General features: G+C 37.8%; 1 protein-coding gene across 3 annotated transcripts in view; it reads left to right on the top strand.

The window, feature by feature from the left end:
• The first annotated feature begins 4586 nt into the window (after window positions 1-4586).
• Window positions 4587-21968, top strand: part of LOC122276435 (TATA-binding protein-associated factor BTAF1) — a 60419-nt gene continuing 43037 nt past the window's right edge. The window contains exons 1-6 of one of the 3 annotated variants that reach the window (XM_043086144.1): window positions 4587-4888; window positions 6516-6609; window positions 6761-6855; window positions 11883-12097; window positions 12252-12306; window positions 20184-20265. In XM_043086144.1, the coding sequence (XP_042942078.1) occupies window positions 6561-6609; window positions 6761-6855; window positions 11883-12097; window positions 12252-12306; window positions 20184-20265 (496 nt within the window). In that variant the 5' untranslated portion in view covers window positions 4587-4888; window positions 6516-6560. Of the gene's footprint in view, window positions 4889-6428; window positions 6610-6760; window positions 6856-11882; window positions 12098-12251; window positions 12307-20183; window positions 20266-21968 lie in introns of all 3 variants that reach the window. The other 2 variants (XM_043086143.1, XM_043086146.1) reach the window with 2 other exon arrangements.

Here is a 21968-nt window from a genome sequence, read left to right as displayed (position 1 = left end):
CCGCAAGCCCTCTCACTCTCTCATGGGTTTCTCCACCCATTTGGTCTAGATCCACCGCCCTCCAACCACCGTGCCGCCTCCTCCTCACTACCACAGCTCCACCTCACCTCTCTCAAGCTCTCCATGGCCAGCCAAACAACCAACCAAGCTCCCCCTCCAAATCCTCTTGTGTAAGACCCACAGATTCCCCTTGAAACCCATGGCTCAACCGTGCTCCGCCCCTCACCGCCATTCTAAGACTACCATAAGCCTCCCCATGGCCACCCCTTCCAAATCCACCAACCCACATGCCTAAACAGCCACCGTACACTGTGGAGCCACTGTACGTGGCTAACCGCCACCGTACACGAGCTAGCTGCCACGTATGATCCTTTCGATGTCATCAACCATGATGGGTAGCGAGCATACACAGGTTAATTCCGATGATAGTATAACCTTATCTCCCTCATTATTTACGTTAGATGTTAGTTAGTTGATTGTGGAGTTCGCTGTGTAGTGAAGTATTGGGCGTAGTTGTATAGTGTGCCGTGAAGTTTTGTGAACTATATTGTGATGTGTGTGCTGTAGTAATGATGTGGCATAGTGTTGTGAAGGGAGCACACGTAGCATGTACTCCACACCATGCAACAACACACCATATGGTGTGCGTTGTAGTAGTATGTGGTGTAGCATAGTGTGAAAGGAGTACACGTGATGCGTACTTCATGTTATGTAGCGATGCACCGTGTGACATGTGTTGTAGTGGTGTATGGCATAATATAGATGGAAGAGAGTTCACGTGTAGTGTACTCCATGTAATGTCGTGATGCACCGGATGGCATGTCAAGAAGGGTTGGATGGTATAGTTGAGGAGCGTAGAGCATGTTGTGTAGCATCGAAAACTGTGGAACAGTGTCTCGAAATAGTTGTGATGTGACCCTGCCATAGTGACGGGTGTCACGGTGTAGCTTGGGATTTGCTACATGACGAGTGAAGGTGTAGTGTGAATGGGGTCTTGTCGTGTAAATGTTGGAATGAACTTGTAAAGAGTCGAGAAGTAGGAAAGTCCTGGAGTTTGAGTATAAGTTGGTATCAGAGTATGGAGCTTGTTTATACAAACGGGCATTCAACAGATTATAAGTTGATCTTAGGTGATAATGGGGTAAGGTACATGTGCATCTGGTGAGACACATGTGCCGAACGAATTTACCATATATAATGGGTAATCTGTCCTAAGCATGATGGTTACACAATGTTTAAGCCTTAGAGTTGGCTTGAAGTCATGTGGCATGTATAAGGTTAGAATCCTTACAAGCACTCCCTCACGTGTTTCACTAAAAAATTGATACACTTGCACTCGTTTTTCACTCTAAACGGCTTTTATCCTCTTATGGTCTCACACACTCTTGTCTTTTTCCACTATTTTGTGTCTTCTTTAGTTCTTAGTTGAACTTCAAGAAACTAATTCAAAATAATGCAGCAGCAATTCAAAAATGAGAAATAACCAAAACTCATAAAAAAGGTCAAGAACTTGAATAAGGGGAGAAAAAAATTGAAATGAAGAAATTTTCTTACTAGAATCGTGTACCTTTTTTTCTTTTTTTAAACTACAACATGGAACAGAAAATTAAAAAAAATAAAATAAAAGATAGTCAAACTTGCCTTAGAGCCAAGGCTTTGATGCCAAATGATATGAACTCCACCAACAATTGTGATGAAACCCGACAACAATGATGGTTTGGAACCCCCAAGATTGTGTAGACAAGAATTGTTGAGCCTTGACCCGTCACCAAACTAGATGAGAACCAAGACTACGAAGGATTGAAACGCCACACCAAGAAACATAAGAATCTCTCAAGGATTAAGGTGATAAGTTGGTTGTTTCAACGCCACAAGATTAACTTGATAAGTTTAGGAGTTCTTTAAAAAACAAAGAGGAACACAAGACCTCACAATGATAATAATTTTTTGAAAACAAAATCTACCTACAAAGTTCATACAGCCCCTGCTATATACTTGAAACAACCCTTCAAAAGTAGGAAAAGTCATAACTCAGCTTTAAAAGCAACACAAGCATCAATATAAACAAGTCCTCACGTTTTTAGGCCTCTTGGACTTCTAAAGGCAGCCAAAAATAACTAAATGACTAGATTCAATGTATTTAACATAACCAGCCAAGTCCATCAGCGAATTCCCCTATTTAATATCCTTGAAACTCACAAGTGTACACTTTTTAATGGTCAGACCATACTGGTCACATTTTTGCTTTTTAGAATCAGCCCAATTCTCCTGGATTAGCCCATTTAGTGCTTCCTTGAAACGTTTGGCTCTAAGTCTTGTAATTGGGCCACTAGGAAGTGACAAAGGGTCTTGTGCAAATTAAGCTCCATTCCCACGTGTATGATCAGCTCCATTCCCATGTGTATGATTAGCATGTCCAGCTCCTTAGTTTGCATTAGATACCAAAACCTACAAAGGACAAAAGTAGAACCAAACACCAAGGATAGAAGCAATGAACATTTTTAAGCTGAAAAAGTCTAGAATGCAAACCAACATACCACCTCTAATGGCTGCCAAACAGTCTATGAATGAATGGAAAGGCCCAAAGAATTCAAACCAACAGCAGCTTATTTACTTCAAATTAGGTAATTCAAACTAACAGCAGCCTAGTCCATGGGAGCAATAGCAAAGATACCACCAAATCAATTAAGGGTAGGTTTGGATATTAAGATGAGAATTTTTAGTTTGAGATAAAAGTTGAATAAAATATTATTATTATTTTGAGATTTAAAAAAGTTGAATTGAGATTTGAAAAAGTTGAATGTTTATTATATTTTGTGTGAGAATTTAAAAAAGTTGTAATAATAAGATGAGATGAGATGAATCCCCTCTTACTTCCAAACCTATCCTAATAGTAAGGTAATATCAATTTGCTCAAACTAACAAACACATTCAGCCAACAAGTCCAAATTGTGCAATTCCACAACATTCAGCCATGGCTGAAACTTGATATTGCTAAAACCAACAAGCAATTTGCTCAAACAACAAACAATTTCCATAAACCAATCAGTGCAATGTCTCATATTCAGTCATGGCATATACATGCATTGAGCACATGAGATGCAAGTGAGAAGTGACAGTAACGTTTCCTTCAAGATACCAAATAGTATTTGAACCACATCCTTTTGCTTTTGTACCATTAGCTGGCATTAGAGCACAAGTCCAAAGATACACAAAGAGACTAATGATTCAAATCATGAAAGAATATTTTGAATAATATGAAAATCAGGTGAAGGAAAGAACAGGAAAAAATGAACTCATTCGAAGTTTTTTTTACAACTTAATCAAAATCCTTTAAGCTCAATCAGTTCCATTAACTTATATATCTTCATTTTTCGAACAAGGTGACTAACTAGATAATAATTGAAGCTAAACAAAACCAAACTATTCAAAGCCAATCAAAGCGAGGTGTAAGAAGAAGAACAAAAATCAATTATCCAAATCCAAACTAGAGCACCAAATTTTTGTTGTTTTTGAATTTGAGTGCCCAAATACATACAACCAATAACTCCAGCTATGCAATTCCACAAAATTCGGATTTGAGCATGCCCTGAATCATACAAAGATCCAACATGCATACAACCAACGAAATTGCTCAAACCTAGATATAATTTGCTCAAAGAACAAACAATTTCCTCAAACCAATTTGTGCAATGTCTCAGATTCAGCCATGGCAGATACATGTATTGAGTGTGCCATGAATGATAAACAGATCCATCATCCATCCAAACCCTGGAGCACCAAATAAAATGTAGGGTTCTCAAATTTTAGTGGCCAAAGATCGAAATACATACAACCAAGAAGTTGAAAAGGTAACACAGATGAAAGCCATGGTAGATACATGCATTGTGTGTCGTGAATATGGGTCATAGATCCATTTCTATTCAAACCCTAGAGCACTAATTTAAATATAGGGTTCTCAAATTTCAATGGCCAAAGATCCAAATATAATAGTTTAAGAAGTTGAGAATGTTTTAGATTTAACCATAGGAAATGGGGCTCAAAGTGTGTGAGCCCCATTCTCTACGCATCCTTCCATGGACTTTGTCCTTCTCTTCATTGAGAGAGAAGGACAGAGTCCAGCCATGAAGGAAACCAAGGGAGGAGTGCATTTGTGCGAGATAGCAAGGGCACTTACATATATTCAAGCCGATGAAGAGAGGCCATCGTCATCGGTGGCGAATGGAGAGAGAGGGCATCCACGATCGAGAGAAAATGAGAGTGGAGAAAGAGGAACATGCGGGACTAATAGCAGAAAAGGAAGGGGATGAATGATTGGGGATGAACCATTTCTCATATTTGGAGAACCACTACTATAACTTTCCTTAATCAAATCCCTAATTTAGAGAATAGGATGGAAGGTGATTTTTCAGCTTCTCGTATATTTCTCTCTCTAAATTTTAAAGATAACGGATGTTTAGGGAACCAAATGAGCTCTAAAGTTGGAAATCTCTTTTCGTAGGCCTTGGTTTTTAACACGCCGGTAGTAAGTGAAATGACCAAAAGGCCATAAATTGTGATGTTGCATCTTCTCTCCCCGTGAGTCGTGACCCAGCCTTCCTCAACAAACTTCTTTCATTTCTCGAGACAAAACTCTGCTCCTCACCCCTCCGTTCGACAACCTCTGCTCACACCCTCCGTTCGACGGCGAGGTTTGGACGACGGCGACTGCTTCAGCTTGCCGCAACCCATCTCTCGACGGAGACTTCCTCACTTGACGGCTTTCGTTCTTCAAACCAAAAAGACCCATCACTCCAAGGCTAGGTCACTAGACGGCGATTTCCTCAAACCGCACCAAAACATCACTCGACGGCGAGGACGGCGACTTCTTCAGTCTGTAGTAATCTGGGTACAAAGCTCCCTTTTGAATTTTATTTTCATACCTGTTGAGTAGTATTTGAACCACTTGATTTCCATAGATCTTGATTTGTGAGGGAGCTTATTGGCCAATTCGTGAACTCTTGTATTTAGATTAAACTGAGATCATTTTATGTGAAATCGATTTTTGGGCACACGAAATGCACTGCTTTTCCACAATCAATGGGGCACGAAATGCACGAAATACATAGCTTTGCTTCACGTCGGTGGGAACGAGATGCACAGCTTCGGTGTACAGTTTCGTTGGCTGCTCTTAGGGCTTTTTCATTCTTCTGAAACAGGAGGAAGGAAAAATCTCGTGCGTTTTTGGCTCCCTGGTTTGGGTATTTTTTTTTTTTTTTTAAATTTCACCAAGGACTTGTCAATGTACACGCTGGTCAGTGTGTTAAAATTCAGTGTGCTCCGTAGCAGAACTATTTATTTCTCTGTTTTTTTCCCCCAACTTTCTTCACAAATTCTAAATTGTAACACTACAATATTGAAATTTTGTAAGCATTTCCAGACAGGAGCAAAATCATTTTATAAAATGGATTAATGAAATTCATAGTGAATTGATGGCTCTAAGATTCAAAGTTGCTGTATGTGGGTATTTCCTCTTGTATACCTCCTGTGTACTTGGGCTATGCCTATTTATGGTAATAAAACTCTTATTAACTATAAAAAAAAAAAAAAAAAAGATTTAAAGTTGCTTGAGTTAAAAATGATGGTTTTTGGTTCAATAAGAATATTCTAAGAAGTTTTAAAAGTAGTTTGCTTGAAGTGGGACATTCCTATGACGATTGGATGACATAGTTGTTGTTCCTGGAAGAAAAGTAGAAATGCTAACAAATTATGTTTGCCTACTTATAATGAAGGAAGCAAGAATTAAAAAAAAAAAAAAAAACTGCTTTTATGCTTTAGCAAAAAGAGTAACTTGTGTTGAAGGCAGAGTTTATATCATGAAAAGCTCAATGAAGCACTGTTGATCTTATCTCCAATGATGTTCTCGAGCTACATGTACATATAATTTTCTGGCTTTTTTTTTTTGATAAGTAAAAATATTTTATATATATATATCAATAGGAGTAACTAAGTACACTGAATGTATACAAGAAAACACTTAGCCCATGTTAGAGAGCCCCTAATGACCCAAAAAACCCGTGAAAAACAACCCAAAATACACCAAGCCCAAGCCCAACCCCTTGTTTCCCGTTGAACTTAAACTCTACCAGAAAACCCAAAACTGGCTTCTATTTTGTAGCAAAATACCATCCAAATAAAAGGATTATTTTCCACAATAAAAAATATCGAAGCAGGCGGTGCCTTAAATACTTTTTTTTCAGTTTCCAAAATACACGAAACCTGAAATACAAAAAATAAGAAGAAAATCTTATTTTACTGTTTGATTAGATGTGAGAGCTTCTAATAAAGGATGGGAATTTTAATTACTTGTTTTGTTGGATGCATATATACACATTCACTTGTACAAGTGTGCTATGTTTTTACTGTTACATTATTCTGATGGCTTGTAGGGACTGAAAAGGATCATTAGCCTCTGTACAAACAAATAGAACTACTAAAGGGACGGTACTTCTAATGGTTGTGCTATATATATTTAGATTCCAGAGGCTAAGGTGAGCTGCAAACTACTGGAATGATTTAAAATGGCCCAGCAGTCTTCTCGTCTTCAACGCCTGCTCACTCTTTTAGATGGTATCCTCTTTTACGTATTCATCTCAGTTCAATGATTGATGGCTCTTATCTTACACAGTATTTCCTCTTTATGTGATGTAAATACTTGTCTTGTGGGTCAAAATCTTAAAATGGTTTATGAAATGTATTTTTCTTTGATGAAACCTAAAAGCTGGCTCCACACAAGCAACAAGATTTACAGCTGCTCGTCAGATAGGGGATATTGCCAAATCACATCCTCAAGACTTGGCCTCTCTTCTGAAAAAGGTAGGTAGTATTGCTCTGGTTTGTTTGTCTTTTTGTTGAAATGTTAAGTATTATAAGTAGTGTGTTCTGTATGTGTTCCTTGACACCTGGTGCCAATAAAAAAGTAGTAGCGTGTGCTGTATGTGTTTATTCCTGTGTACTTGGGTTGTGTCCTTCTTCACCTTCAATAAAATTTGCATTCTTATCAAAGTGTTTTGTATGTTTTTATGTGTATAGATGGTTGGCTATGAGTTCAATTCCTTTTAGATAGTCAGATGAGAGATAATATGAGAAATCTGTGAATAGTAGTGAGATGGTTTGTGAATAGTAGTGAAATAGTTTGAATTAAGATTTTTATTAGGTTTTGGGAAAGGAGAGAGAAATTATAGTAGAGAAGTTTTTATTGGATTTTTGTTGGGTTTGGGAAAGGAGAGAGAAAATAAAACAATTCAACTTTTTCAAATTTCAAAGCAAATATGATATTAAAAAATAATATTTTTATTGAAAATTTGAATTGTTTATTGTATTTTGTGTGGGAATTTGGAAAAGTTGTAATGATTAGATGAGACGAATTGAGATGAGTTGGGGGGACTTCTGTAACCAAACCGGGCCTCAGTCTCCTTAAGTTACTTTTGACTTGCAGACTCATCATCATCATATGGAAGTCCATTCGGTTGGATTGGGGGGATTTTAGATGCTAAATATGGAAGGATGTGGGGGAATTGGTGTACTAATGAAATAAAGGGGTGTTTGGGGGTGGGATTATGGAAGTCCATTTGGTTGGGTTGGGGGGATTTTTCAAAAACATTAATTTCAAAGTGGCGACCGGGACTAATATTTTTTTCTGGCATGATGTTTGGTGTGGTGATTTAGCTCTTAAATTTGCATTTCCTAGCCTTTTCAAGATTGCTAAAAACAAAGGGGCTGCTGTGGCTGATTCATATATGTTTTCTAATAATGTGTTGAATTGGAATGTGGAATTTACTAGAGATTTACAGGACTGGGAAGTGAGTGAAACTGCTGATAGTGGGTACAGGATAATAAGTCCAGATTCTCTGTGAAATCCTATTAAAAGGTGTTAAATAGTCATGGTAATGTAACATACCCCTAGAAATGCATTTGAAGAGCTAGAGTGCCTAGTAAAGTTGCATTTTTTTAGCTGGTTGGTGTCGCCTGAGAAAATTTTAACTGCTGATAATTTGAGGAAAATGGGTTTATATGTGATGGATTGGTGCTTCATATGTAAAAAAGATGGCGAATCTGTTAACCACCTGTTTCTTCATTGTGAGATGGTGACGGTCTTGTGGAATGAGTTATTTTCAGGGGTAGGCATTGCTTGGGTGATGCCTTTTCATGTGGTGGATTTCTTGGCTAGCTGGCAAGGTGCAGCAGGATGTGGAGGCATACAGCTGAGTGGAGGATGATTCCTTCGTGTTTGTTTTGGTGTTTCTGGCTTGAGAGAAATGAGAGGTGTTTCTAAGATTGGGAACGCACAATGGGAGAATTTAGGGATTTTTTTCTTTAGCACTTTAAATTTTTGGGTGAACAATCTTGTGAGGGACATGAATATTTGTAATGCTTTATTTTAGTACTGTTTTGCTTTATCTTGTACTTAGGTGTATTCTCTTGTATGCTTCCTGGGTATTTGGGCTATGTCTATCCTATTTACTTGGGGTAAAATCTCTTATTACCTATAAAAAAAAAATAAAAAAAAAAAAAGGAAGAAGGGGGGGCAGGCAGTAATTGATAGTTAAAACTCTGTTCTTGCTTTAATTTAGGCAGACCGAGTTATGCTGGGGCTGAAATCTGAAATTATGCTTAGGGTTCGATGATGTGGAATTAGGAGTCAATAGTGTTGCTGGAAGTGGTGACAAAGCTGGCTATGTTTAGTCTCCTGTATTTTGTAATTTAAGGGTTACTAGGATTTGGAGTTGTAAAGGTGCTGGGTGTCCTAGCTGGTTTGGAATTCTTGGAGCAGTCGATATTAGGGGTGTTTGGGGAGGTGTTCTAAGTTGCTGGAATTTTGTTTTCTTGTAGGACTAGGACTCCTAGAGGTGGTGGGGAACCCTGGCAGCAGCTGAATTAGTCTCTATGTTTTCTATGATTTGGTTCCTTCTAGATTTGGGATTCCCAGTGTTTAGAAGTCTCAGCTGTGCAATTGAATCCTTCATGGATTAGGCCTCCGAAAGGTGGTGGTGGCAGCAGCTAAATGTATCTATCTATGTTCCCTTAGAGCAGTAGGATTCCTAGTTGTGCTATGACTCCTAGTAGGATGGGGAGTCTTGGCCAGGTTTGTATTCTAGGATTTCTTGGCTTTTTCCTAGTGAATTTGGGTTCCTAGTGGATTGGGTGGTTTTGCTCAGTGGAACGTTCAATTACTTAGGGAGACCCATGAGGGTCCTTACAGATTTCTTCTACTTATTGTATTCTACTGGAATAAGGAATCAAGAAATAGATAAGATGTCATGAAATCCTCTAAGAGAGGAAGATTCATTCTATAGGGTCATCACTGATTAAGAGAATAACCACTTCCATAGGATGAACTTTTGGAAGAGTAAGGGATAAAGGCTTCTTGCACTAAAAATAAGGGTTTGCAGGGATCTCTATTTAATCCCTATCTAGGCAGCCCACATTCAAGAATGGGCCAAGAATTAGCCCCCCAAATCACTTGGGCTAGAATTGTAGACCCATGGGCTTACAAGATAGTTTCCAAGGTGCTAGCAAATCGTCTGAGTAAGGTAGTGGGGAAGCTTATTTCAAAACCTCAGAATGTTTTTGTCAAGGATAGACAAATTCTAGATGTAGTTCTTATTGCGAATGAATGCCTAGACAGTCGGTTGAAAATTGGCGAGGCAAGGATTATATGCAAGCTAGATATGGAGAAGGCGTATGATAATGTCAACTGGGAGTTCCTTCTTGATCTTTTGGAGAAATGCGGGTTCAGAGAGGGATGGTGCTCGTGGATTAGGTGGTGTATATCAATGGTGAAATTCTCCGTCTTGATAAATGAAAGCCCAACTAGTTTCTTTCGTAGCACACAAGGCTTAAGACAAGGAGATCCATTATCCCCATTACTCTTTGTTATTGTGATGGAGGCATTGAGCAGAATGTCCTCAGCCTTGGTTACGAATGGGTTTCTCGCTGGTTTTAAGATTGGCTCTTAGAATAGGGGATTTGTTAACATATCTCATTTGTTGTTCGCAGATGATACTCTTTTCTTTTGCGAAGTAGATCCTAACCAGATTCGAATTTTAAAGGCCCTTCTCCTTTGTTTTGAAGTAACTTCTGGACTGAAAGTCAATAGGGAAAAATCTGAGATGGTGCCTATTGGATGTGCTCGGCATATTATGCAGTTGGCTAGTATATTGGGATGCACGACTGCATCTTTATCCATGACTTATCTGGGACTTCCACTGGGGGCGACCTTGAGAGCCACTTCATTATGGGACTCAGTTATTGAGAAAGTGGAATGTCAGCTAGCTGGATGGAAGAGATTATATTTGTCAAAGGGTGGTCGGATTACACTAATCAAGAGTAGTCTTTCTAATCTAACCACCTATTTTTTGTCATTGTTTCCTATTCCGACAAAGGTTGCACTTCGGTTGGAGAAACTTCAAAGGGATTTCTTGTGGGGTGGACTGGGCAAGGAACAAAAATTTCACCTTGTTAAGTGGGAAAAAGGTATGTAGCCCTATCATGAATGGGGATTTGGGCATTAGAGATATGAGAACCTTCAATCGGGTGTTACTAGGTAAATGGCTGTGGAGATACCATAAGGAACCTGAAGCCCTGTGGAAGATGGTAATAGAGAGCAAATATGGGGACCTATGGGGGGCTGGTGTACAAAAGAAGTGAGAGGAGTGTATGGAGTGGGTTTGTGGATACATATAAGAAAAGGGTGGGAGGTCTTCACTCGTTATACCCGATTCCGATTAGAGATATGAGAACCTTCAATCGGGCGTTAAGTTTTGGTATGACACTTGGTGTGATTATGTGGCTCTAAAGGAATCTTTTCCTTCATTATTCAGAGTTGCAAGAGATATCGATGCTTCAATAGTTGATGTACTGGAAAGATCAGTAGAACATCATCAACTTCAGCAGGGCGGCACAAGACTGAGAGATGAGCAGTATTGAAGCCTTTTACAGCCTTTTGTATTCTACTGAACCGGGTAACTTATAGGATAGTTTATGGTGGATACCACAGTTAAAGGTACTTTTTCGGTGCGCTCTTTCTATGAGTCTCTTACTCAAGAGACACCTATTCAATTTCCATGGCAAAAGATGGAGACATAAGGCGCCACCCGAAGCAGCATTGGGTAAGATTCTTACAACTGATAATTTGAGGAAGCGCAGGGTGATCATCGCAGATTGATGTTGTATGTGTAGGAAGGGAGGTGAATCGGTGAACCATCTATTAATACACTGTAAGGTAGCGATAAGGTTATGGAATGAGGTTCTTGGTAGAGTGGACTTGGCTTGGGTTATGCCGGAGACGGTGGTAGGGGTTTTGGCTAGTTGGAAAAATCTGAGAGGAAATCAACAGATATAAGCGGTGTGGAAGATGATCCCTATATGCATCATGTGGTGTTTATGGCGAGAACGCAATGACAGGACGTTTGTGGACAGAGAGATCGATGGAGGAATTGAAAACTTTTTTCTTTAGAACTCTTTGTACTTGGACCATAGCGGTTGATTTCAATGGTTTAGGGTTACATGATTTCCTTATTTCCATTGATCATGCCTAGCTATGGCAACTAAACATTGTTGTATTCAGGCTTTTGCCTACTTTTGATAATATAATTTATTTACTTATAAAAAAAAAAAAAATTCCTATATCCTATCCTAACCCTAAGATTTAGGGCTCACCTTTTACTTTCAATTAAAGCTTTACCTATAATAATAAATAAATAAAAAAATCCAATTGAAGTTTTGATTCTATTTTGTGGCAGTTCGCCTATTATGTCTGTCCTTATGGGATTTTTCTGATAGATTATTTTGTGGTGTTTTAATGTATCATTTATAATAACCTTAGTGACCCGTTAATGCAGGTTTTTCAATATCTTCATAGCAAGAATTGGGATACAAGGGTCGCTGCTGCTCATGCCATTGGGGCTATTTCTCAGTGTGTTAAGCATACTTCCTTGACTGAACTTTTTGCTTGGGTTGAGAAAAAGATGTCCGAGGCTGGGATCTCTGCTGTTGGTGAAGATTTGGTGACATTGTCTTATTTTCATTCTAAGCATGCAATCTCTTCGTTACAAAGGTGCTTTTGTATTTTCCATTTCTCTTTACGACTTCATGGATTGTATTTTTGATATCTCTATACAATTATATGAGTCTCTTTGGCTGCATTACTGGACCATAAATATTACTGCTTGTTTGCTTATTTGTACATTTTTTTTTTTGAACTACAACAGCTTTGATATCAACAAGGTGCTTGAGTTTGGTGCTTTATTGGCATCTGGGGGACAGGTATATATGTTTTATATTTTGATAAGTAATATTATTTCCAGGAGATTTGTTTTTGCATCACCCTTTTATATTTCCATCAAGGATCATGGGTAGGCGTTAATAGTTCTTTATTATGAATCTTATGATTGTGCAATTTTCACTTAGAAACAACAGTATCATGTCAAATAATGAGTTTTTATTTAAATTTGTTTTGCTTAAATGTTAATAAACTTAGATGAGCTGAGTTTTAATATACATCTTTAATTTTAATGTACAACTACTCCCCATTGATGTACTACCCTCATTACGAGTATGAGACATGGTTTACTTGTGCTTGGTTTGTTTTCACAAACTATCTCATCTCATTTCATCTCGTTTAATCATTACAATTTTTCCAAACTCTCAAACAAAAAATAAAAAATAATTCAACTTTTTCAAATCTCAAAACAAAAATAAATTAAAAAAATTATATTTTAACAATATTTTATTTAACTTTTAACTTTCATCTCATCTCATCTGTATAACCAAATGAGGCCTTAGACCTACTTGCGCACCCACCACCAAACATAACATTCTATTCATACAAGAGCTTCATTTCTCTTTCGAGGAGTTCAACTAATTCCTCAGCCCTCTCATTGCCCAATGTGTGATTGAACTAATATGCTTGAATAACCAATTTGTATTGTGGATCAAGAATGACAACAATAAACACCCTGTTTATCTTTTGAAGATCCCCCCAATATTTATCATACTTTGCTTTCATAGTTTCATTCTAAAAGCCATTGAACTCAAGCGTCAATTACTATTGTCACAAAGACTATTCAAGCATGAATATCCGTAAAGTGAGCTGTGAAACACACATAATTAATGTTTTGGATAGAAGCCCTAGTGTTTGTGGTCAAATACACTATTTGTTTGGTTATCAAAATCATTTTCTCCAAGCTATTATTCTCTCTCAAGAATAGTCTCATATAATCCTTCATTACTATAAAATGAAAAGGAATAGGAAACTTAGGATCAAGGGATTTTGTGTAGTTTCGAAACCTTTGGCCCTCAACAACCCTAAAAGGTAAGTCATCCACTATCACCATCCTAGCAAGGGCAGCCCTAATTTTTTTTTCATTATACTTGGTCATCCTTAGATTTTTCTCCCCTTCTCCTCTTTCGACTCTTGCCTCCGGGATCAAGAATTCCCTTGTCCAATCTACTCTTATGGTTTTTAGGGCGAAGGTGGATGTGTGCTCTCATGGCTAAAGGGCCCTGCCTTTTGAGATGACATTTCCGCAACCTCCCACAATGGTTACAAGTTGCTGTAGGTTCTTTAGGATCACAATCAGACACTCTTGTGAAGTGATCCCATACCTCAGACCTATTCTTGGGGTTTCTACTAGTATGTGGAGAGCGGGGGTAGAATGGAAGGCAGTAGGAGTGCCTATTGAAGAGTCTAATGATTCACTAGACTCTTTGATTATTGGAGCCTCAATAGGCTGTTGTGGTTCTTCTGGATAAGATGTAGGGGTGGACATAGGAGTGCTTATGCCTTCAACATTCATGATTTAAAAACTAAAACACAACAAACAAACAAAGGAGCACGGTTAATCATACAAAATGGGAAAATTCACAAAAACAGCCCTAACTTGCAAATTCACATTCAAAAACAGCCCCAAGTTCCCAACATTCAATATTCAACAGCAACATTTCCAAACCAAAATATTCAACACCATCCAAAATCTATGTTCATACATAATCAAAATATTTCCAAACAAAAATATTCAACAACAACATTTCCAAACCAAAATATTGAACAGAAAAAAAATTCTCTGTTCATACATAATCAAAATATTTCCAAACCAAAATATTCAACAGCAAAAAATTATTCCTACACAAAACAAAAAATGTCTTTTTGATAAGTGATACACAATCAAAATATTTCCAAACCAAAATATTCAACAGCACAAATCAACCATTTCGATCACAAACAGCAGTGGAGGGACTTACTGTGGTTAATCAACAATCTGTAAGCAAATTTGGGCATGCAAGCAAACCCCAAATCTGGAAGCAAGATCAACCAAAAATCAACCATACATGGAAGTGGCACTTACTCATACCGGTGGTGAAAGGCAAGGGGCAATGGAGGGATGGCTACACTAGCAACTTAGCATTTCGAAATTAGGGATTAAAATATCGATGCCTTGGGGGGGTGGTAAAAATGAGCGCTGGGGATGCCTAGAGGAGAAGTCGGTGGCGAGGGGCAGTGGTGGCTAACGGCAACGGGAAGGGATTTCTATCCCTAAGATTGAGATTTGAGAGGTGGGGGGGGGGGGGGGGGGGGGTGAATGAGAATCTGAGATGAGGTTGGGGGCCGGGGGGTAAAAAGCCCAACACATAAAAAGGCGCAGTTTTACTTAAATTTTGGCTGTGTTGGGAGGGTTTTGATAAAATGACACTGTTTTGACCTTGTTTTGGCCCTTTTGGGCTGGACTGCTATGGCTTTGGGCTTTTAAACCCTCTTTTTCCCCTAAACCCTGTTTTGGTTTTCCTCTTTTCCTAATCCCTAAACCAAACCCTAAATTAATTTTAATCTTAAATTTAGGCATGTCTTTTTATTTATGGTTTTTATAATTTTTTTAATCTCTAACTTTAATTGCCAAAATTGATTATTAACAATTACTATTTAACTAGTGTTTAATTGTAAAAGAAGATGTGAGTTTTCCAAGAATTTTATGCTTTTCAAAAGTTTTAGAAGTCACTGAATGCCACTTTTATTGCCCTCATACCTAAGATAGCCGATGCTTCTGAATTGAAGGGTTTCCATCCCATCAGTTTGGTAAGTGGGATTTATAAGATAATTTCTAAGGTGTTAGCTAATTAAATGAGTAAGCTGATGGATAAGATTATTTATAAGCCTGAAAATGCTTTTGTTCGGGGTTGCCAATCCTTGACACAATGTTGATCACGAATGAATGTTTAGATAGTCGGACGCGGGAACGTGTTCTGGGAGTTCTTTGCAAGCTAGACATGGAAAAGGCATACGATCATGTGAATTGGGATTTTCTTTTCTACATGCTTAGAAGATGCAGTTTTGGGGATAGGTGGTGTGGTTGGATTAGACACAGCATCTCGACTACTCGGTTTGGTAGTAGTTAATGGGCTGTCTTATGGTTTCTTTTAGAGTTCAAGAGCCTTGAGACGGGGGGATCTGTTGTCTCATTTTTTGTTTGTAATCGTTATGGAGGGCTTTGAGCCATATGGTGGAGGTTGCGGTAGAAAGGGGTTCTCTTTCCTGTTTTTCGGTGGGAAATGCAAATAATGGTTTCATTTCAATTTCCCATTTACTCTTTGCTACTGATACTCTTATCTTTTGTAATGCTGATGGTGATCAGATTCAAGCTTTGAGGGCTGTATTGTTATGTTTTGTAGCTGTCTTGGGCCTTGAGGTGAATTTGGGTAAGTCGGAGATGCTTCCGATGGGGGATGTGCATAATATTAACAGCTTGGTGGAACTTTTGGGGTGTAGAATTGCTTCTCTTCCTATGAAATATTTGGGCCTCCCGTTGGGGGCATTGTTCAAAGTAAGAATATTTGGGATGGGGTGGTAGAGAAGATTGAGAAAAGATTGGCGGGTGGGAAGCGATCAAAAGGGGGCTAGAATTACTCTTAACAAAAGTACCATTTCCAATCTTCTCTCACTTTTCTTCATTATTTCCATTACCTGATGTGGCAAATCGTATTAAGAAGTTATTTAGAGCATTTTTGTGAGATGGTATGGGAGAGGAAAATAAGTTCCATCTAGTGAGTTGGAATAGAGTCTGTTGTCCTATTAATAAGGCATTGTTGGGAAAGTGGTTGTGGAGGTATGAAAGGGAAGAGGAATCGATGTAGAGGGAGCTTATTGATTGGAAGTATGGGAGTGAGTTTTTTTTTTTTCTGTGGTTGGGGGGGGGGGGGGGGGGGGAGTCTTTGGAAATTTATTAGAAAGGGGTGGAATAATTTTGTGAAACAAGTTAAGTTCGAGGTTGGAGATGGTTCAAGAATTCGCTTCGGGTTCGATGATTGGGGTGGTGAGCGTGCTCTTTTCATAGTTTTTCCAGCAATGTTTAGAATGGCTGTTAAATCAGCAGGCTTCTGTTTCAGATTTGTTGATCAAGTTGTGCGTTGGGATGTTAGTTTTATTAGAGCTGTCCAAGATTGGGAACTTGATGCAGATTTTTTCAGCTTCTTGTATTCTCTGGATATTAGATAAAATGTGGTAGAGAAGATTGAGAAAAGATTGGCGGGTTGGAAGTGGCTATACTTATCAAAAGGGGCTAGAATTACTGTTAACAAAAGTATCATTTCCAATCTTCTCACTTACTTTCCTTCATTATTTCCATTACCTGTAGGTGTGGCAAATTGTATTGAGAAGTTATTTAGAGCATTTTTGTGGAACGGTATGGGAATGGAAAATAAGTTCCATCTAGTGAGTTGGAATAGAGTCTGCAGTCCTATTGTTAATGGAGGGTTGGGGGTTCTTAATTTGAGTACTTTTAATAAGGCATTGTTGGGAATGTGGTTGTGGAGGTATCAAAGGGAAGAGGAATCGATGTAGAGGGAGCTTATTGATCGGAAGTATGGGAGTGAGTTGGTGTTTGGTAGAAAAAAGGGAGGGGGGAGAAGGGGGGGGGGGGGTTCTAAGGAGAGTAGGACTTATGGTGTGAGTCTTTGGAAATTTATTAGAAAGGGGTGGAATAATTTTGTGAAACAAGTTAAGTTTGAGGTTGGAGATGGTTCGAGAATTTGCTTTGGGTTCAACGATTGGTGTGGTGAGTGTGCACTTTTCATAGTTTTTTCCGGCAATTTTTAGCATGGCTGTTAATCAGCAGGCTTCTGTTTCATATTTGTTGATCCGATCTAATGGAGTTGTGCATTGGGATGTTAGTTTTATTACAGCTGTCTAGGATTGGGAACTTGAAAAGGTTGCAAATTTTTTCAGCTTCTTGTATTCTCTGGATATTGGATGAAATGAGAGGGATCGAATGTCATGGAAGCATACAATGAGTAAGACGTTTTCTGTTAGATCATACTAGAAGATGTTGACTGTTCAGCATCACTTTTATTTTCCATGGAAGAGTATTTGGAGGGCTCATGTGCCATCAAAGGTTGCATTTTTTATTTGGATAGCATCGCTTGGGAATTTTCAGACAATTGATAATTTGAGAAAGTGTTATGATTGTTATGGAGTGGTGCTTCATGTGTAAGAAAGTTGGTGAATTGATGGACCATTTGCTCTTACATTGTGAGGTGGCTAAGGTGTTATGGGATGGTGTGTTCACTAGAGCAGGGCTGGTTTGGGTAATGCCTAAAACAGTGTGGGTCTACATGCGTGTTGGAATAGGCTTCATAGTTGTTCTCAAGTGGCAGCTGCATGGAAGATGATTCCTTTGTGCATTATGTGGTATATTTAGATGGAAAGGAATGAGCTGCATTTTAATAACAGTGAGTGTACTGCAGAGGAAATCTGGAAATTTTTTATGTTTTCCTTGTTTCAATGGTTTTCAGCTATTTTACTTAAGTTCTGCTTGGCCACTGAGATTTTTTAGATGAGAATTTTGAGTTTGAAGATTAAATATTAAAATATTGTATTTTAATATTATTATTGTATTGGGATTTAAAAAAAGTTAAATTGTTTATTATATTTTGTATGAGAATTTGAGAAAGTTGTAATAATGAGATGAGAGTTTTATGTTTGAGATGAAAATTTCTTATGGCCAAACAGTACCTTAATGGAGCGACTATTCATGAGTTTTTGTTTTCATTTCCTAATCTTAGAATGTAATTAGTTGTATCTTTTGTATACTTCCTTTGTACATGGGCTTCACCTATTGCATTCAATGAATAAAATTTTATTACTTATAATAGAAAAACTTGTGTTTAATTACATGTTATTAACTTGTTATACCATTTTGTACTAGTGTCTAACTTGTTCGTATTATAGACTTTTAAGACTTGTACTATAGTATTTAATTACATGTTATTATAGCATAATATTACATCTTATTATACATTAGTATTAGTATTACATATGATTATAAATTAGTATTATATGTTATTATTCATTAGTATTATATGTTATTATCCATTAATTATTAGTATTACATGTTATTATAGAAATGTTATTATACATTAGTATTACATGGTAGTAAATTAGTAAAACTATTGAGTCTCTAATGTTTACATATACCAAGCTATTATATTAGTCAATTTAGAGCTCGATTGGATTTAGAGAGTGTTTCATCTTATCTCATCACTATAAATTTCCCAAATTCTCACACAAAATATAATAAACAATTCAATTTTTTCAAATTTCAAAATAATAATAATATTAAAAAATAATATTCTAATATTATTTTATTCTACTTTTATCGAAAACCACCTCATCTCATTTATGAATCCAAACGAGCCCTTAGTCTATTTAATACTTCTATTATAGTATAAGTATATTATTTTATATATAAGTTCTAGTCATATAACTATATAACTCTACTAGTATATATAATCAATATGTAGATAAATACATATTTTTATAACATATGTACAATATTGGAGTCGGAGTAAGTCCAACGACACCTCCGACTCCAACTGGAAAATGAAAAAAAAAAATCTGGCTTTTACTCCGTTTTGTCGGAGTTGGAGTGGAGTCGGATTTTTGCTTAGCCCTACGGTCTCCTATCCCCGTAAGGATGATTGGGTATTCGGAACTTGCAATCTCTTAACAAAGCTTTGGTTCACAAATGGCTATGGAGATACCACAATGAATGGGGGAGCATTATGGAGAGCCATTATAGAATCGACGTATGGTGAACTATGGGGAGGATGGTGTTCGAATGAGATAAGTGGGCCACCGGTTTTTTTTTTTGGGAGAGGGGGGGGGGGGGGTGGGACTATGGCAACATATAAGATGAGGATGAGACATACTCAAGAAATATCCATTTTGAGGTCAGCAATGGATTATCCAGAATTCTATGGCATAGTAAGAATGAAAGAAGCCTCAATTGCGAACATCTTCATCATATCTTTTTTTTTGAGAAAAGTAAGAAGATATATTCAAAAGAATAGGCAGAAAGCCACGTTCAGTACAAAGAATGTCCTACACTACGTAGGACATCTTCATCATATCTAATGGCACAAGATTGGGAAGTTGCCGCTTTTTAGGAGTTCTATGATCTAGTATACTCTACTCGTATGAGGGGGGTGAGATGAAGACATGATCTTTTGGTGCCCTTCTAAGAAAGGGAAGTTCACAATTTGTGGAATGACTTCTTTGCTCGAATGGGCTTAAGCTTGGGTGATGCCGAAAAGGATAATTGACCGCTTAGCTTGGTGAGGATCTGAAGGAACCCTCAGATTGCAACAGTGTGGAAGATGGTCCCAAATTGTTTGTGGTGTGTTTGGAGGGAGAGGAATGCAAGAAGTCTTGATGATTGAGGTCGGTCAATGGATGAGATTAGAAGTTTATTTTTCAGTACTTTCGACTGTAATTGATTTTAATGGCATCTTTTTTCATGACTTCCTTGTATCGTTAAACATGCATAGGCTATGCTCTTGTGTGTGTCCCGTATACTCTAGCCTTGGTCTGTTTTACGTATACCAATAAAAAAAAGGGAGGTTGCTTCTTTCTCACTTGTTCTCTTCTCCATGAATTTTGGTGATCCTATGATTTTTTTGAACGCTTTAGCCCATTGGACTTGCCCAAAAGAGGGAAAACAAAAGACAAAAAATCCCTTTTTAACATTGAAATTCGCATTACTCTACTAATTATTTCATGCTACCTGGTGGCATCAACATTATTTTAATCTTTATTTTTTGGGTTGCATTGCTATGGATCCATAATGGTCTTTCTGACATCATTTTATATTCAGGAATATGATATTGCAGGTGATAGTATGAAGAGCCCAATAGAGCGCTTGGCTCGCCAGAAACAAAATCTTCGTCGCCGTTTGGGTAAGTACTCATACATATATCTTTATTTTGTTGTAGCGTTTCATACACATGCATTTGGCTTCATTTCTCATTGATGTTTGCTGTCGTGATCCTGCTTTGGATTTTAATAATTATATATATAATTGGTTATACCACAACTTGAGTGAGGTTTGTATTTGGATGAAATTGATTTTACTAGTTCTATATATAATTGGTTATACCAAAACTTGAGGAGAAAACAATTCTTCAAAGAAGGCCACAAAGGCTTTAAACTTGTATTTCTCAAACTTGAATTTAAAGGACATACAACATGCTTTTATATCGGCTAATTTTGGAGTGGTCTCCAAGTAAAAATAGAGTTACAAGGATATCCTTAGGTTTGGAAAGAAAGAGAAAGATTGAAATGCCAAAAATAACCTTGAAACTCGATGACAAAGCAAAAAAGTTGTTTCTAGCCATTCTTTGCACTTGAGTAATGCAAAATAAACTTCTCGCAAGATTTTCCCAATTTTTTTGCACGAGGAAGATGTCATAAAGAACGAGTTTTTCGCATAAGCAAGTGGCAAATCTATCTATTTAAGTTTCTTTTATCAGAATTGTTTCCTTGTAACCCTGAGAGGTAGCTTAGTTGGTCAGGCCTTGGGTTTGCTCCCCAATGGTCACCAATTCGAGTCCCCTCAGAGCCACTGGAGGTTTACCTGGTCGTTAACTTCAGGGCCCCATGGGATTAGTCGAGGTGCGCGCAAGCTGGCTCGGACACCCATGGATATCAAAAACAAAAAAAATTGTTTCCTTGCACTTTCTAGGCTTAGGGTTTTGTGTTTGAAATATAGAGAAACAATGATAAACATGTTAGATTTGCTAAAAATAGGAAATTTGGAAACTTGGGAATGAGTCATTGAAACTTACTTTTTTCGATAAATAATAACCATTTCATGCTTGCCGGGGTAAGAACTTTTCTGCTCCTTCTTGCAAATAGTTCTCTCTCCTGTATCTTTGTGATTGGCTTTTGGAGTAGGTTTTTCATCGATACGAAGATGTTTTATTCCAAAAAAACAAGGGGCTGTTGATATCAAGGATTTTAGGTGGGTAGTGTCTACAAGATTATGGCTAAAGTTTTGGCAAATAGATTGAAATCGAAGTTATCAAAGATTATATCCAATTCCCAAAATTCCTTTATCAATGGAAGACAAAGTCTTGACTCAGTTATTATTGCCAATTTGTGTCTTGCTATCAGGCTAAGATTGGGACCCCTTAGAGTGCTTTGTAAATTTGACATTAAGAAGGCCTATGTTGGGGATTCTTGATATATTTGTTGAGAAGGTGGGGATTTGGAGCGAAATTGTGTGCTTGGATTGCACAATGCATATCTACCATTCATTTTTCAGTATTTGTTAACAGTACCCCATGGCCATTTTTAGTAGCACTTGAGGTTTATGCCAAGAAGACCCATCATCCCCTGTGCTCATTACTATTGTTATAGAGGCTCTGAGTAGGATGATTTCTACCATGCTGCACAGGGGTCTCCTCTCGGGCTTTATTGTGGGAAGTAGGAATGGGGGCCAGAGGACTTTATTGTGGGAAGTAGGAATGGGGGCCAATATCCCTCATTTGTTTGTAAATTACAGGTTAGCATTCTGTGAGGCCAGACATGACCACATTTGCCACTTGTGTCTATTCCTCTATTTTGAACTGTTATCTGAGTTAAAGGTGAACCTAGCCAA

The sequence above is a fragment of the Carya illinoinensis genome, chromosome 9 (genome assembly GCF_018687715.1).
Source record: "Carya illinoinensis cultivar Pawnee chromosome 9, C.illinoinensisPawnee_v1, whole genome shotgun sequence".
Classification (NCBI taxonomy): Eukaryota; Viridiplantae; Streptophyta; class Magnoliopsida; order Fagales; family Juglandaceae; genus Carya; species Carya illinoinensis.
This window is presented reverse-complemented; position numbering and strand designations above follow the sequence as displayed.